The 16,676-nt window shown below is 40.9% G+C and overlaps 1 protein-coding gene across 5 annotated transcripts in view; it reads right to left on the reverse strand.

The window, feature by feature from the left end:
* Positions 1 to 16,676, reverse strand: part of ift80 (intraflagellar transport 80 homolog (Chlamydomonas)) — a 47,696-nt gene that overhangs the window by 21,247 nt on the left and 9,773 nt on the right. For 2 of the 5 annotated variants that reach the window (XM_052078661.1, XM_052078663.1), the window contains exons 2-8: positions 15,883 to 15,954; positions 15,530 to 15,748; positions 12,609 to 12,719; positions 12,411 to 12,479; positions 8,838 to 8,947; positions 6,706 to 6,795; positions 6,498 to 6,635 (exon numbers count right to left, since the gene is read on the reverse strand). In XM_052078661.1, coding sequence (XP_051934621.1) covers positions 6,498 to 6,635; positions 6,706 to 6,795; positions 8,838 to 8,947; positions 12,411 to 12,479; positions 12,609 to 12,719; positions 15,530 to 15,748; positions 15,883 to 15,922 — 777 coding nt within the window. In that variant the 5' untranslated portion in view covers positions 15,923 to 15,954. Of the gene's footprint in view, positions 1 to 6,497; positions 6,636 to 6,705; positions 6,796 to 8,837; positions 8,948 to 12,410; positions 12,480 to 12,608; positions 12,720 to 15,529; positions 15,749 to 15,882; positions 15,955 to 16,130; positions 16,499 to 16,676 lie in introns of those variants that run through there. The other 3 variants (XM_052078662.1, XM_052078660.1, XM_052078665.1) reach the window with 3 other exon arrangements.

The raw sequence follows: 16,676 nt of genomic DNA on the forward strand, positions 1-16,676 counted from the left end.
AAAGCAAAGCAACAACACAGAAATGTGAGGGAAGGAGAAACTGACATCTTTTATGTAGACCCAACCTTTGTGCCTAGGCCAACTTTACAGGATCTCTTGGCCAGCCCACTCCCCCACCCCATCCAAACTCCTTCCAACGGCAGTCTTTTTCTTTATGCCCTCCCTATTGGTTTGCAACAAGGCATGCCTTTAGCACAACTCTGGAGAGGTGTAAATACCGTGTCAACAAGTGCCTTTTACGAAAACCCGTGTTATGCACACGGGCACCAATACTTTATTGTTCACATGCTTGCAAAAAGCATAGGGTCAACCAACAGCAAAGGGGCAGAAACGGGCACACACACACACACAAATAAAAGCTTGTTTGCCACTCAAGACCAACAACACAAAGTCGGAACTATTATCTTAAACTTTGGCTTGGTGATAGTCAAGTCTCCAAACAAGTACTAATATTTGAAACAATGTTTGCACTCATCAATTGAGCTGGCGGCATGAAAACGTGTTCCAAAGTGGACAAGAAGAAAACACGGAATGAGTATGGTGCTCTGCTTTCTTCCTGCCAGAGAGCAGCCTCGACTCCGCCAAATAGAAGAAAGGGGGAGTGCAGAAAGCAAGAAATAGCATGCAAGAGCAGAGACTTGTAAGGGGAGGGCACTTCTTAAAGTAAAAGTGGGGGAAAGAGGCAGGGGGGGGGCCTGTACTGTAGCTGGGGGGAGGGGGCATTGGAGAGGGAGTGAGAGGAGAACTGCTCTGCTGCTGACTCAGGATTCTCTTTGTTTGACCACACTCCCTCACTCTTGCTCTACTTCTCGGTTACACACACGCTCCCTATCATACGCTGCTTTTCTTTCACGTGACGTTTCTTTTCATCAAAACCATACTAATTATTTCCCTTTGTGTAACTCCCCTCGTGGATCCTTCTCTCCTGTTTTTCCAAGCCCTTATGTGTTTCTTTTCTCTTCCTCACCTCCCACAATAAAAGTGCCCATCTCATATGATGAAAACGGATAAATGTGTACCGACTAATAAATCTGGAGCGGTTTCTTTTGCCGTTTCATGCTCCACCAACAGTGGCTCACTCTGCGCCGTTTTATTCCCTTCCAGGAGTGGCAATTTCCAGATGTGGGTTGGCGGCTGGCATCAAGTCGCCAAAAGCAGGTCAGGTATAAGCCCCCTTAATGGAAGACTTATTGGAGGGGAAGACAGGGGTGAACGCAAGCATGACACACAGCATAAGAGGCTACATGGTTTAAAAAAAAAAAAAAGAGTGAATGCTGGCCCATGAACAGCGTTTACACCAAGTGGTTCATTGCAGCGCAGTCCCCACTGTAAAGGTGAGGATGGATAATCTGTTTTTTAAATTTCCGTAACAAGGTGCGTGGAGGGTATGGCTGTGTATGCAGCAGCAGGGTGCAATGCCATGAACTTCAGGGCTGTCACCATTCATCGAATAAGTCGAGTAAAATAGTTTGAATGGGGGTGGGGGTAACTGCATATGGCAATGTAACAAACTGTACCGCTTGGTGGTGGAAGTAAAAAAAAAAAAAAGGAGGCGCATAGGGTAGGAACATTTTGATGCTGAGCCATTACTAATACCCTAGTGATGGTGCAAAGCCAGGCTCACAAAGACCTCAGGGGGAGCCCCCTGGACTCCTGAAGAAAAAGGGAGGTAGACAAGACCAAAAGCGAAAAGCAGCAGGGAGCGGTGATAAGCGGGAGGTGGACCACCACACCCTGACACGAGTCGGGGGGGGGGGGGGGGGGGGGGGGGGGGGGACATTAAGGGACTCCCATTCATCCTGAAAGAGGCGAACCCCTCCTGGGGAAGGAGGGTGGGTTTGTATGTCGCAGTCAAAGAGGGCAATTTGGGAGGAGAGTGTTGTAAATCATTCTCCACAGAGTCCATACAGAGTGGCTGTAAACGATTAAAAAAAATTTAAACTGATCTGAGGAAAAGTATGTAACAAAATGGATTGGATCAGAATTATGCCATAAAAAAGCAACATTTTGCTGATCTTAATTTACTAAATAGTGCCATTTTATTTGCTGTTGCTTTTGTGTCCTTTTATATTATGCGCTGATTTGCTTTTGCTAGCTGAAAGCCAATCGGCGCAGATACCGTTTTGTATACTGCAATTGATAGCCCATTCATTCATTCATATCCAAAAAGCACAAAATGACACAGCAATGTCTTCGTGCGTTTGACTTGAACACGGTTCTGGATATGTGAGCAATTCATGTCATGAAACCATGACTGTGGATGGTATGATAAACAATGATTTCTCAGCCATGTGTGTTGCTTGATACGGTGGGAAAGTGTTGATTATGGTTCATATACATCATAAGAATCAAACATTCTTATCTAAAGACAGAGTTCAGATTAATTGTCAATTTATGCAATGATGATGATAATGAATGGTGGCTCAGGACCAAGGGATCTTAGGATCCTGCATCCATGTGAAAATGACAGGAAAGTATACAATTTCCCCTAGGTGTGAGGTGACCAGAGTGGTGACCATAGAGTGACCATTTTTTTATGTTGCATGTAATTTTTGCAGTTTCAGACTTTGATGTATACGTCCCCACACATTAGTCATCGAAATGGCTGTGTGAACGTGCAATGTCCTGCATTATCAAATTTTGTGTGCAAAGAATGCCAGTTCAACTTTGATGCGTCAATTTTTGGGTGGAAAGCACTGTGAAAGGCATTTCAGTGAAGGCAGAATATTGTCCGTTCTGACATTTTACAATAAACTTATTTCTACATTTCTTAATGAAGCGCATGATCAACATAATTACACCATCAATATGTGTCCTTAATGAATTTCTAAACATATTACCAGTAACTATTCCATTTATTGTTAATGACAGTAATGGAGGTTAAAATGTTCTGCTATTTCATGTTTCTGTCGATTACATCTATGCTATACTGTATACTATGTAATGGTTTTTGGGGGTACAACAATTTCATTCCTAAAATGAATCCAGTTTCTAATGTTGACAATTTCTGTTAAGCCACCTCTAGAAAAAAAAACTAAAACAAAGAAATCACCAATCATGATAACAGTGCTCTAGAAAAACTTGAAAACAGCGCAGCATAAACGAATCAGAAATGGGGTGGGGGCTAGTACATGGAGGGAAGGGGGAAAAGGGGTGGAGAGAGTATCGGGAAGGGGTTGGGGGTAGGGATGCAAGTAGGAGATCGCCTGGCACAATGACTCCTACTTGTTAGCCAGTGGCAGTGTCAGAGATCGTGACAGGGTCCAGACGCTAGACACCAGCTGCAGCGCCTCGTAAATAGACTGCTGTCTCGCAGGCACATTTGCACGGCAGCAGCGGCTGCGCACGCACGCAGCCAGGCATGCGGGCACATGCGTATACTATGGCAGACACACAGACACTCACTTATTGTTTCTCCCCAATCTTGTTTAAAAAAAATTAAATAAAAAGGGACACTGGACCCTTTTGTATCGTGTCTTGTTAAACCTCCCATGAAGAAAAATAAACTTTGCATGGCCAAAACCTCAACCAAATCCCAATTGAAGCCAACGAATATATCACAACAATCGTGCATTAACTGGTAACCACAATTTTGGGGGACAACAACAAAATCTCCGAGGCGCCTTGCGTTTGCTTTTACCTCAACATAAATTTGGTCTCTGGATGTGTGTTCATCCCCTTCCCCGCTACGCCAATGTGATAATAAAGAGGGGGAGTGAGGGGAGCAGAACTGAGCATTTAGGGTAAGAGAAAAGTGGAGCCGGACAGGAGGTGAAGGGGTTAAATATGCACTGGCAATCTTGCTGAGCCAGCAGTCGTAGTTAAAGTGCAAGGTTTCATTGTATCAGATACAGAATGAAATTCCTTCCCATTAGTCATGCTGGTAAGTAAAAAAAAAAAAAAAAAATTAGCAGCTGCTTAACCCTTACTCCCTTACTGCTCTATCAAGGGACGGCACCCGGATAGGTACAGGACATCTTTAGTGTCCGTGTTTGGGTTTAAACTCGCACCCACAACTATTGTGACTACATTCACACTGTACAGCACCACGATGGAGAGACCTACTAATTTTTTTTAAAATTCCCACTGCTTTTTCTGCAAGCCTCCCACGCCACGCTATAGTACACAATGTCTTGGAGAAGCTTTAGGGAGGGGAAGGCAAGCGTGCCCTTCCTCCAGTTCCAGTGTGGCAGAGTCGTAATCCTCCTCCTTGTCCTCATCTTCATCGTCGGACTGCTCCAAGCAAGGCACAACATAGTAAGGCAAGCGACGCTGCCGTTTGAAAATTGGGACCGATCAATTACATCAACAGCCATAATTAATAAGGAGCTTAGGTGAGTGGATCATTGCAAAAAATAATGCCATAAATGGGATTAACAGTTACCCATTTATCGTTGAAACGGTACACTCTTTTGATATTTTGATCTACACCAAAACAAATTCATACAAGATGGCTTCCCTTGAATTATTTCATCAGATCAGTGCAATCATCTGGAGGTTTTTCCACAACCAACTGTAATTAAGCCCCCCACCCCTTTATTCATATATGTATTTATTTTCAAACGACCAAAAAGTAACATTAAAAGTATAAGAGACTTCCCCAAACCCCTCCATATATTTTCATTCTATGAGTGGTATGAAAATATCCTCTCCGAAACACCTTATCTTTTGAGAGAATATATATTTGTTGTTCTCTAGCCTTTTTTTTTTTTAGCACCGGAGGCAAAGTTACCATTTGATCCTTATTAAGTCAAAGTGGAGAATGAAATCCCATGTAATCTGCGCACCAGAACACAGGTCATTCTGTTTGTTTTCATGACAGCCCGTCCAATGCAGCACGCTGTATTGACATCTAGTACATGTAAACGCCAAGAAGGCCAACATGGGTCGCGAGGGCGGCGCATGCAATGCAGTTGCTGGCCAAAATGCTCAACAAAAATAAAAAGGATTATCAGTCGTTGTGCTTTTCATTTTGCCTATTGCTTTATTTCCAGTTACCATGAGCGCCAGGTAATGAGAGCACAGGGCATAGAGCTTCTGTCGAGAGGAACATTGCACATGAGAGCAGCAACAAGCCCTCAATGCAACACAATGCAAACCACAGCACATTGCAATAACAGGCAATGTGGCAAACATCGTGTGCACTTTAGAGGAAATTACTTATGCTGGTGACAAACAGGAATGCTATTTTGAAACATGAGAAGAGAATCGATTTGGGGGTGGGGGGTATACAAAAAAAAGAACTCTATTACATTGTCAATGTTTATGTATGGCCTCCAGTCGAAAAGAATGAGCCCGTTCTCATGAGAATTTAGAATTTTACTCAACATTTACTGTAATTGTCCAGAGTGTACACTCTGCCTCGTCCACAGTCATCTGGGATCGGCTCCCAGTCTCTGCGCTGTGACGCTGAACAGGATTAAGGGTATTGAAAATGGATGAATGGATGAATTGACCTATATAATTAATGGAAAAGCGAGTCATTTCGAGAGGGAAAATGCCATATTGAAGAAAATAGATTTGATCTTTAATGGCGAGTACTGCACATGGTGTGCAGTACTTGCCATCAGATGCTTTAATTAGCTCCTGTAAGTGAAAATGTCTTCTAAATTTCACACACCATCAGGAAGAAGAGCATTGTTAACAACCCTGCCAAATTTGAAAATAATAATACACATTTTGGAAAAATCAAACCACCCTCTCTGCTTTGAAATACTATGCCCTTTGAATCTGTAGAACTACGCCCCACTCAGCTGTCAATTCAATCAAAAGACCACTACTACGACTTGTAAATAAGGATACCACTTTACCTAGCTTATTTTATTTTATTCTTCTCCTTTTTTCTGTTTTACAAATAGATACATGTTTGAGATGTAAATATATACGTGTTTAAGCCCTCCGACAGCTCGAATATATCCCATCAGGTAATTGTGAGGCATTTCCGTGCCACAACAACGAAGCCCATGCCAGCCCGGCCCCCACACTGGCTCCGTGCACTTGAGGCAAACGTCGACGCACTTTAAAGTTACCAAGCTTGTGGACTGTCCGAAAGGAAGGTGCATTTTCAAGGTGTTGCTCTTTCCAGACAGCTAACTGCATGTCAAAACTGCACCTGATAAGCGCTGATACGAACTAAGGTGCTCAGGTTTATATATGGTGAAGGAAGCGTGGCTCATGCACACTGTAGTTCGCAGCTCTTGCACCTGTTTTCAGCAATTATCTTCAAACATGTATAATATATTTAGAACAAACCGCTGAATTCAATTTATAAAGGTCTTTCAATACCTGCATGATTTTTGTGACAGCACATGGAAGTCTATAAATTGGTATAATTCTTTAGAAAATCTACAGCCTCTAGAAAAATGTCATTCTCTGGTGAAAAAAAGACAAGACGCCTTTGTGTGTTTATGGCTGCACCACTGCAAGGTTAACATTCACAGAGGGTGGTAATTAAAGTATTTTCTCAATGATAGAGAGTATTAAATAAGTGGCCTTACCCCAGTTTTGTCACAGAGTCGCAGAGTGTTGAAGGAGCCCACGGCAAACACTTCTCCATCTGGAGCCCAGGACAAAGAGGTGACTGGGTAGTCATACGCCAGCGAGAAGTAAAGCAAGCGGCCAAAGCTGTCCCACACCTGTTGAAGAGAAGAGAGGGATTTGTATGGTGCAACAGCAACAAAAGAAAAGCTCCAGTAAGGCCCTCACCTTATATTTACAGTCCTCTCCTCCCGACAGTATGAGGTCATTGACTGAGTTCCAGTCCACTTTCAGAATGACCCCATCGTGCGCCTTCCACTAGAGAGAGACAGAGATCACTACTCCGCAATACTGTCACCTCGCTGCTTGTAAAGAGCAAACAAGGAAATGTTTTATATGCTGTATGCATGAGGGGTTTCTCTTTTTACAATGTGCAACAGTTGAGTAAGTCTTAACATGATCTTGATGTTTCGATGTTATGTTTCTTCTCTTGCTACACACCCTATGTCTTCCATATGTGTCTAAACGGCCCAAAAGAGGGAAGCTACATAAATATTCATGGTTGTCTATGTTATTTGTGACTGTATGAGGTTGTAAAAATCATACTGAATGTGATGGTGGTCCCTTTGACTAGACTATGGATTACACCTTTTCCATTAGCTGGCTGGTATATGAAAGGCTTTACTGCTGTTGGGTTCAAATCAACCCCAATTTGACCCGACTCACTAGAGCACGAACACTAGAACTGTTACAACGGTGAAACCAGATCCACGGCACTAAGATGACGGTGAGCTAAATCATGCACTAATATTGACCCCTAAAATGTAGCAATTCACGTAAAGGTTTCGCAGCTTGGAGTTTGAAGCGGATTACGTGGGACAGGAAAAGTGAACTAGGTAATCTCTTTTCGTCAATGGATGCTACAGCTTCGTGTTTGCTTTCAAAACTTAGCTTGTAGCAGACGTGTGCACATTTTCAGCATGACGTCTGTGACCCACTGGTGAAAGGACACTTTGATCCTCTCCTCTTTCATCTCTAACTGCTTCAGACAACAAAGTGTATGCAGAAAAGTGGAGAAGATTGCACGACTGTCTGTGTCCTATGTGTTGTGTTGTGTTATTTTTGTTATTTTGACTTCAAAATGGCGCCGTGAGAGTGGCTGCCTTTCCAGCAGCTCCTATATTTTGTTGTTCTACTTCTTCCTTTCCTAACTTTGCTGCTGTGAATTGGGAATTTCTCCATTGCGAGACTAATAAAGGTTTTCGTATCGTTTATTTGAGTCATCTTATAAACATTATTCAGTAGATGATTTTAACCGATTAGTCGACTTCACTACTCCAACCCGACGTTGAATGTTTTTGGCATTGCATCATTTCATCCAATTGAAGGACTTCAAATCCCACATCTGCTTGCCTTGGCCTGATTATAACACAAATTGGAGCAATGAAATGTCCGGCAAACAAGCTGACAATCTTCAAAGGCCCACACGTGTCAGAGAAAATGAAAATAAGGATGTTATGGGCGAGAACATCAGTTTCAAATGTTATACCAGTAGCAGGACCGAGGAACTAGAGCAATGGTACAAAGTGAAGCTCCAACTGTCACTCCAAAATTTTATGACCAATATGCACGACGGGCACACGATGAGAGCTAATGAGAGCTTTATTTGACCTAAAATTTGTATTACATACAAACACCCATCAACATTATGGCACGCGTGTTGCTTTATTACACCTAAATCAGTGTATACAGCCAGCCTATGCGTGGAGCCCAGTAGCACGGGCACTTGCAGATTATGCAAGTGTACTGTAACCACAAATACAGTAAGAGCACAAGTAAAACAGAAACAGTGACAAAGAAAAATGCTAAATTTAGTACAACAACTCGATTCATCTTAATGGTGAGTTGAATTTGTAATCCTTTTTTTTTCTCCTATGCCGCTCAATCGAAATGTCTTTCTGTGGAACGGCTCAAGAGGCTCAAAAAAGCTCGGGGACTCCTGTAGTTCAATGAAAAAATATCAATGACATCATTGATTAATTGACTTTACCTGGGCTATCATCACATTGGCATCGAGTACGAAATTAAAAAAAAATCTGTAATCGTTCAATCCCTAGAGTGCAGCATCCAGTTGTGTGCTAAACATAATGAATGTATGCATATGTGGTTGTTATGATGTTACATCATCTCCAACTGGCAAGGAATTGAAATACCGTAATTAGTGGTGTATATCATCGGTTGGCACCTATACGTTTGTTGAATTCCAAATTGTACATTCAAATTCAAAAGTATCAAGATCTCTCAAAAGTTCCTGAAGTCCTTTTCAATGTTGATCAAAGAGATATTTGAAGATTGTGTACCTGTATGACTTTAGCGCTGGGTTGCAGAGGTTTTATGACCAGGTGTCGACCTGATGTATAGAGGATCCTCTCGGAATCTGGGCCCCATACCACAGAATACACGGGAGACCCTGTAAGAAACACAGATAATGACCTTTTTTTGCATATTTTCAACCTAGGAATCACACGTGACTGAGCGAATTCACATGCATTAATAGTATGCATGCATACATTTCTCCTGCTGTATTTGACAAAAGAAAATGTCTCTCTCTTAGGGCCACAACAGTGATGAGCACACTTCTCAGAAGCCATTCATCACTTTCCGTCAGGCTTCTCTTCATCATTCAGCATATAGAAGGCACAACAGCTGTGCAAAGCTGCCTAACCTCTGCAGAATAAGCTCAAGAGTGTGTGTGTGCGTTTACAAGTTGGGGTTGTGGATACGCACGTGTGCAGTGCGGGCTGACATTTAACCCTGCTCCAGGTGCATGCGGTTTCTCACAAATGCAAACCGATCACATGATCTAAACCCGACAAAAAAGGAACAAGAGGGAGTTGAAACAAGCTACTAACTCCTGCTTGTTTGAAACGTATTGTCAGAGAGAAAAAAAGGTCAAGACAAACAGAACAATGTACCACAGTTTGCTCCTTGCGCAAGCGTGTAGGTGTGTGTGTGTGAGCGTGCGTGCGTGCGTGTGTGTGCGTGCGCGCGCGCATACTTTTGGGGCTCTGAAGTGCAGCAACACCTGCAGTGATCTAAGAGCCATGTGGACGAAGACACATCTCTGCAACGGTGCGTCTCTAGCCAGGTGTTTAACACATCTGTGGCTCTGTTCAGCATCTCACTACCCAGCAGCTCATGCTTCAAACAGCTCCTTAAGGGGGGTAGCGGTAGAGGGGGAGGAGTTCCTATATACATTCTGGATCTGAATTGGCGATTTCCCCTGGCCAAGGATTTCCACAATGCCCGCCATTCAATAGGAGTGTGCCATCAATTTTCCAAAAAAAGGCCTCGTATTATTCATAATTAATAAGCCCAAAAGCCCAACTGATCAGTTAACAAGTGAGCCAAGTGTAATGAAAACCAGATAGATGGATGTCATTCATTGGTAGTCTCTAGGTGAAGCTTTTAATAAATCCCAGCAAAGGTTTGAAACATTATGAGGCATTAGTGAATACAGGAGTGGAGGATCGAATCAACATCTGACCTTGAGTGGAAAATTCTTTTTTTTTTTTTAAACTCTGTCTCAAAAGACACACAAAAAGAAACCGTATGAGACTTAAGCTCAGTGAGCATGAACTACAGGTGTGTGACTATGACCGGAGAAGAGGGAATGGAAGCTATCGCAACACAGGAAGGGGGTTCACTAGTCTCGACCTTGGCCACTCAGAACAATATGGCTAACGTTACATCAATAATAAGAAGAACGGAATGTACATTGGCAATGTGGTGCACTCATGCAGATAACACGTGTAGATTTGATGGAAAAAACAAACAAAAACAAAGAACGTTTCGGCAATGCTGCAGTCAAAACTTGTCCATTTGTGTGAGCATTGTTATATCACATTTTTCTAAAATATACATTCAGATGATTTTACATATTATGGTAATGTGTTGTTTGCTTTCAAGTAGTCAGTATTTAAATCTTTTTACTGCAACATTGAGGCATTTGTCCTTAAGTGTTAGCATTAAGCTAGCGCGAGCAAGACGAAACAATACTCGATTTTCTGTATGTTCTACTGTAAACGTCAATTGGGAAGTGTCGATAAACAGCTTGAAGCAAGCGCTTGTTGACCCTTTTTGAAAGACTGTTTGCAATTTGTCAAACAACACACTGCACGCTCCAAGAGGACAGATAAGTATGGTGTTCAAAAGGCTATCAAATGAGGAAACATAGTATTAGCACCAATACTGGTGCTACGCTACCAGTATTGGTGCATCCCTACTTAAAACGCTTCCTGTACAGTAAATCAAGGTTTTCTTATGCCAAGAGTTTGACTTTAGAACTTAAATTATATTGATTTACATTGTTGCCTCTGGGGAATAATTATTTTGAAATACAGCATGGGAAAAAAAAATAAATCAGTCGCTGGCTAGCATACCAAAACAAATCAAGTTCAACCTTTAGAGTTCGACAGTAAAGAGCAAAAGGCCGAATGTATGGGTGCACGTGCCTCACGTGAGCATAGTCAAGGAACGCTAATTAATGGCCAACCTATTTCCTCCCTGATTGCCTTTTACAATAATATGTTTGGGTTAAAAAGCTGACGGCAAAAAACTGCTTAAAAATGACAGAGGGCGAGTCAAAAAGCAGGCAGCTGTGCGAAAACCTGCAAAAATAGCCTGCTGCCATGACATAATTATTGTCTTTAAAATTATCACTTTCAAATAAACGACTACCATATTTTCCGCATGATAAGACGCTTTGGAGTATAAGGCGCACCTTCAATGAATGGCCTATTTTAAAACTGTTTTCAAATATAGGGCACACCGCATTATAAGGCGCAAAGAATAGAGGTTACAATAGTGGCGGCAGATACATTAAGCATCCACTAGATGGAGCTATACTATAGGGAATACAATACAGCTTGATTTATATCGAGCTTAATTTTTTCGTTGATTTGAGTTAATTATGACAGTTGCATTTTTAAATATATTAAATATTTTAATCGTTTGACAGCTCTAATATATATATATATATATATATTATACACACACATATATACACACATACGCGGGCGCGCACACACATGTGCCCGATCACGCATGAATTAGTTTACACAAAATGCTATTCAAATACTAGACATTCAATGATTAATCTTCCTTTTGTGTGCACAAGTGCACCCTTTGTGGCTTCTGTTCTCGCTGATATTTCAAAATCTCCGAGATATGGCGAGCCCATGAGAATTCGAGGCGAGGGTATTACTGTTGTGGCGAAGCCACTCAAGCTAAGCGAGCCTCAGCAGTAGATAGTCCGCTCGCTGCTCTCCGCTGTGCATGCTTCAGCTCGAACATGTACATAAGCGCGTCTTTTGATTTCAACCAAAAGCGCCGACACAACCAACGTCACACACAACAACAGCTAAGCTAAATTAGCCGAGACGACACTCGAAGTCGGACGGAGACGTTTTTCTGCCAATCTGTGTGTTTCCCTTTTTGTCCAAATATATTTTTTACGACAATTGTCTTGTCCACGGTGTCTTGAATTGGTTCCACTGGGGTTTAGCAAGTGTGTTTATAAAGAGACGAAAATCTCTTTACTGTTAGTAGTGTTTGTGTCTCAACATGGCTCCGCTCGAGAAAGCAAAACAATGAACTCAAACGAGTCTTCGTTCAATGTTGTCAAATAATATCCGGATTAATTTTAGGCAAATTGTCCTCAATTCTCCGGAGACATTTTCATAAAAATCTGAAAAACCCGGAATTCCAGGAAAATCCGGAGGACTTTCATCTCTGATCAACGAAATCAGATTATCGATCCATATTTAAAGCGCATCAGATTATTTAAAAAAACTATCAGCTTTTGAAAAAATAGAATGATTTTAGGTGCGGAAAGTACAGTAATCCGACACATCTACATTCACCATCTTTACCTTGGGTGGCTAGTGTCGAACGCAGCATGCCACTTTTGGACCAGTTCTTGATCTGCCCATCTTCTCCAGCTAAACGGATGTTGACATTGGAAAAAACAGGAATGACATATTTCAACATTCCACTCTAACATTATACCAGGTTGATGAAATACACAGCATTGGATGGAAATCAGTTGTTAATCCTGTTTTATCTGTTACCTGTGATGAGGGCAGTCCCATCATGGTTCCACCTGCCTGCTAAAACGGCTCCTTTGTGCGCCTCAACACTCTTCTCAATGCGCCCCGTCTTGGACACAAGGTGGAACTTCCCTGCACAGACAGTGGGAAAGGCCAACGTTAAGGTTGGGTGTGCACAATTCTTACTCAAGATTGAGATGCATGAAGAAATGAAATGGGACTCGGACAAGTAAATGAGTTCAGTTTTATTTTTCTGAGTGGTTTTATATTTTAAACAAAAACAGAAGCATGGAAGATTTTATTTTCTCGAGGCTAAGTGACACTCAAAGTATAAACGAGTGGAATTAGAGGTGGTTGAACAAGGGATTGTTTTTGGTGGGTTCATGGAAATCATGATGAACTCATGTATGCAGCGATGGCTGTTCGAAAGTGCTCTATAAATACAATTGAATTGAATTGAATTGAATGAAAGCCGTGACCCAAAAATGTACTTTGTGGCATTGTGTGCTCATAAATTCTAAGTTCTATATTATTTCCAATGGCCTTAAATTGAAAATAATCACATCACTGCACTGCACTCATTTCTAAATTTGGACAAAACTGCACTGTGTTACTCTTTTTTTATATAAATAACAAAAAGCAGTGCACATTATTTTGATTTTCCTCAGCTCAGGTTGCATCATAGCTAAATTGTTTCTGAAAGCGAAATATTTTAGTTTCACTGCTTCATTAAAAACACAAACACTTTGCTCTTCAAAGACTGCCATCAAGACTTTGTGGACAAAAATGGCAATTTACCAAAGAATCCAGAATAAATGTGCAAAGTTGAGAATAACTATAAATGCATTATTTGATGTCTCAACAGTGTATTGATAACTTGTTGGATATTTTATCCAAATTCAAAAAAATACAAGTTAATCTGAAACAAGGACAGAAAGAAAAACGAAAGCTTCAACAGTAAATACGAGGATAAAATGAGTTTTCATGACTCACTGGTCTGCCAGAGAAAATTGCTGCCTCAGTTTGGGGGTGTGCTTATGCAACCCGACACTGTTATTAGTATTCTGACCACATGTTGCCTGACATAATAGTACATCCACATTCTGTGTTTGTTTCTAATGCAGCCTGACGACAGGCAGTGCTTGTTAAGTAATTTTACAATACGGCTCAACACAGAATTAGCACTGCAAGAAAAATAAAAACATCGACCCCATGAGCATGATTTCCTCACAGTTGAAGTGTTTGAGATTAGAATTTTGGCACTTCGATGGAGTTACCAGTGCTTGTGTGGGTTCTCTCCAGATCTTCCGACATTCCAAGATCCTACATCAGAGGTTAATTCAAGTCTCAAAATTTGCCCGTAGGTGGCAATCTAAGCAGAAATGGTTTTTAGTTAATATGTGCCATGGGATCAGGGATGGGAAACCTACACTCTAAGTAACACCCCAAAAAATAATAATAAATAAATAAATACTGAAATATCCTTCAAAATTGCTGGTGAACATTTAACGTATGTTTTCTAAGATTAAAATGGGAAAAAAAAGAAAAAAATAAATATGAAAAAATATTTTTTTAAAGAAAAGTAGATCTGAGAATATGCACATCCATTCAAACCGCAAGTACATAGAAGTCGACTGTAGTCTTGAGTTGTAATATCACCATTCACCAAATGATGGTAGACACGGCTGAGTTGGACTTAGACCTGATCTAATACTACAATGTGAGTAGACCTAATAATGTTTTGCAGATTTGGAATGACATGCAGTACAAACGGAGCACCGCAATAATATAACATTTTTAGTACCTCACTGAAATTTTTGTAAAAACAAAAATGCACAAAATGAGTTCTTGCACTGAATGTTGGTTTTACTGTTCAGCAGTTTGATGCAGAAAAAAAAACAATACAGTATGTTGGTTATTGTTGTTTGCTTCAAAACTTTTGTTTTGGGATTGTTAGTGGATGCCTTATACATGCATTATGAAAAAATGTAATATATTTAGACTCCACAATTTCCACATGTGCATGTATTTTGTCTATATTTACAATGTCATTTTTGTTATACAATTGGTTAGGAAGTGCGTGGTTCTATGTTCCTGCTCGCATACCACCAAGGGCGTACCACTCCTTTGGCTCAAAGTCTCCTGGAATGGGCTCCAGCTCACAAATGAGGACTGGCACTACACAAAATGCATGGATGGTCAACCTTTTTGCTTCATTAAACCTGAGTACATTTTTTATTGGATGGATTGAATGTTAGAGGATATTTTATTATTAATCATCAAGCAAGCACATATTTTAGTCTCTTTGGAGGTGTAATTTATATCTGCTGTGCAGTTTAAATTGGATGACATTACATTATTTGCTCTCGGATCAGAAAATGGATGGATGGATATTATCTGCAATTGATGGCTTTACATTATGTGTTTTTGTAAATTTGCAAAACCAATTTGGGTTTTAAGCTATAAAAACTCAACTCAACTCAACTGTTCATGCCGAGTCAAATGCCAGAGAATACAAATGAGTTTTGAGAACCTCAGAACTGTACTTAACAAAGCTGATTTACATAATGCAAGTATGCAATTACATCATGTATGCAATTATGCAAGTATGCAGTTGAACGCTGCATTTATATATTTTGATCACGGATGGCAGAAATTCAGAAACAAATGAAAAAACACTTGAGGCAAATCGGAAAACACTTTCTCAAAATATTTACCAGTTAACCTGTGTAACTGAAATAAAGTAGGCAAAATATGAATTGGCATCATGTTGTTTCGCTTGTCTCCCTTCCAGTTCTGAGGTTCAGGGTCCAAATTTCAGTTCCAAATTTCTGTTGCAAGATTTGCAACTTCTCACAGTGATTATATGGGTTTTCTCCAAATACTGCAGGCTCCCACAAAAAGATGAATGGCTGGAAAATAATTTAAAAAAAAAGACTTGCCATCAGTGCTGGTCAGAACAAAAATCTCAGCCGGCGTTTGCTTCTTGCCCCCAACCGTCTTGGGAAACCAGTGCAGGTCAATGGGGTAGAAGTCCTCTGGCAATTTGACCACCAGACTGGTCTCGCTGGTCAGAAGGTTCCACCTGAGGATCTGGTGGTCTTCACTGCAAGAGTACAACTCATCGGCCGTGGTCCAGCCAACGCAGCTTACTAATTCTTTATGTAAGATACTATTAAGGAAAATTGTCAAATCACATTAGTAGAGCATATAATTGATGTTCGGAATCAAATTAAGTAGTCACGGGTGCATTAGGACCCATTTTGGCATTGTTTAAGCATAATTAGAAAAAGGATATGTTTAGGTTCCTTCAGTAGCGATGTTTTCAATCGCATTGTAGACGTCTGTGTCGTTATTCCCCGTGAAACTAGTCAAGGAAGACAACATGTAAAGACAGCATGTTAACTGTCAAGACACGATCATACATTAGGACACGATTATCCATTTATCACAAGAACATGTAGGAAAAAAAGGCGCGAGGTAGTTGCTGCCGTGCAATTGCGGTGTTGACAGTGGACGACACCGGCGTAGTTGCTATGTTACCTGCCTCTGTTGCGAATACCAAATCCTCTTATGTCGGTGAAGCCTCAGCTGTGACGTGATACTAACGTTGGCGCGGTCTTCCGTTTAAAATGGCATCGAGAGGGTTAAAAATGTCACCGAAGACAGCAGTCGATCCCCGAGTCACAAGTAGTCCAGAAAAAAAGTTGTACAGACAAGGAGCATTCTCACTCAATATGCTATCGTCTTGGTCTGCAGCCATTCATCTGGCTCAGAGTTTCACGGCCTGAAATCTCGCGAGAGTTCAAAATGACTTCCTTGACAACGGACATTTCGAAAAAGTGACATATACTATTTATCTAAAATATATGCATTTAAATTAGAGTTGAATACACGCGTAAAAACGCACGTAAAATAATAAAACATGCGTACATGGGGTGTAGAAACGACTGGGGTGTTAACTTTTGGCTCACATAAACAAGCGAACATTTCAACATAAACGATGCAAGATCCAAGTTTTCAATAAGACAACAAGATGCGGAAAAAATGAACATCAATATCAAGTTGTAGGTATAAACTGCAGCGCTC

This window comes from Hippocampus zosterae, chromosome 10, assembly GCF_025434085.1.
Source record: "Hippocampus zosterae strain Florida chromosome 10, ASM2543408v3, whole genome shotgun sequence".
Taxonomy (NCBI): Eukaryota; Metazoa; Chordata; class Actinopteri; order Syngnathiformes; family Syngnathidae; genus Hippocampus; species Hippocampus zosterae.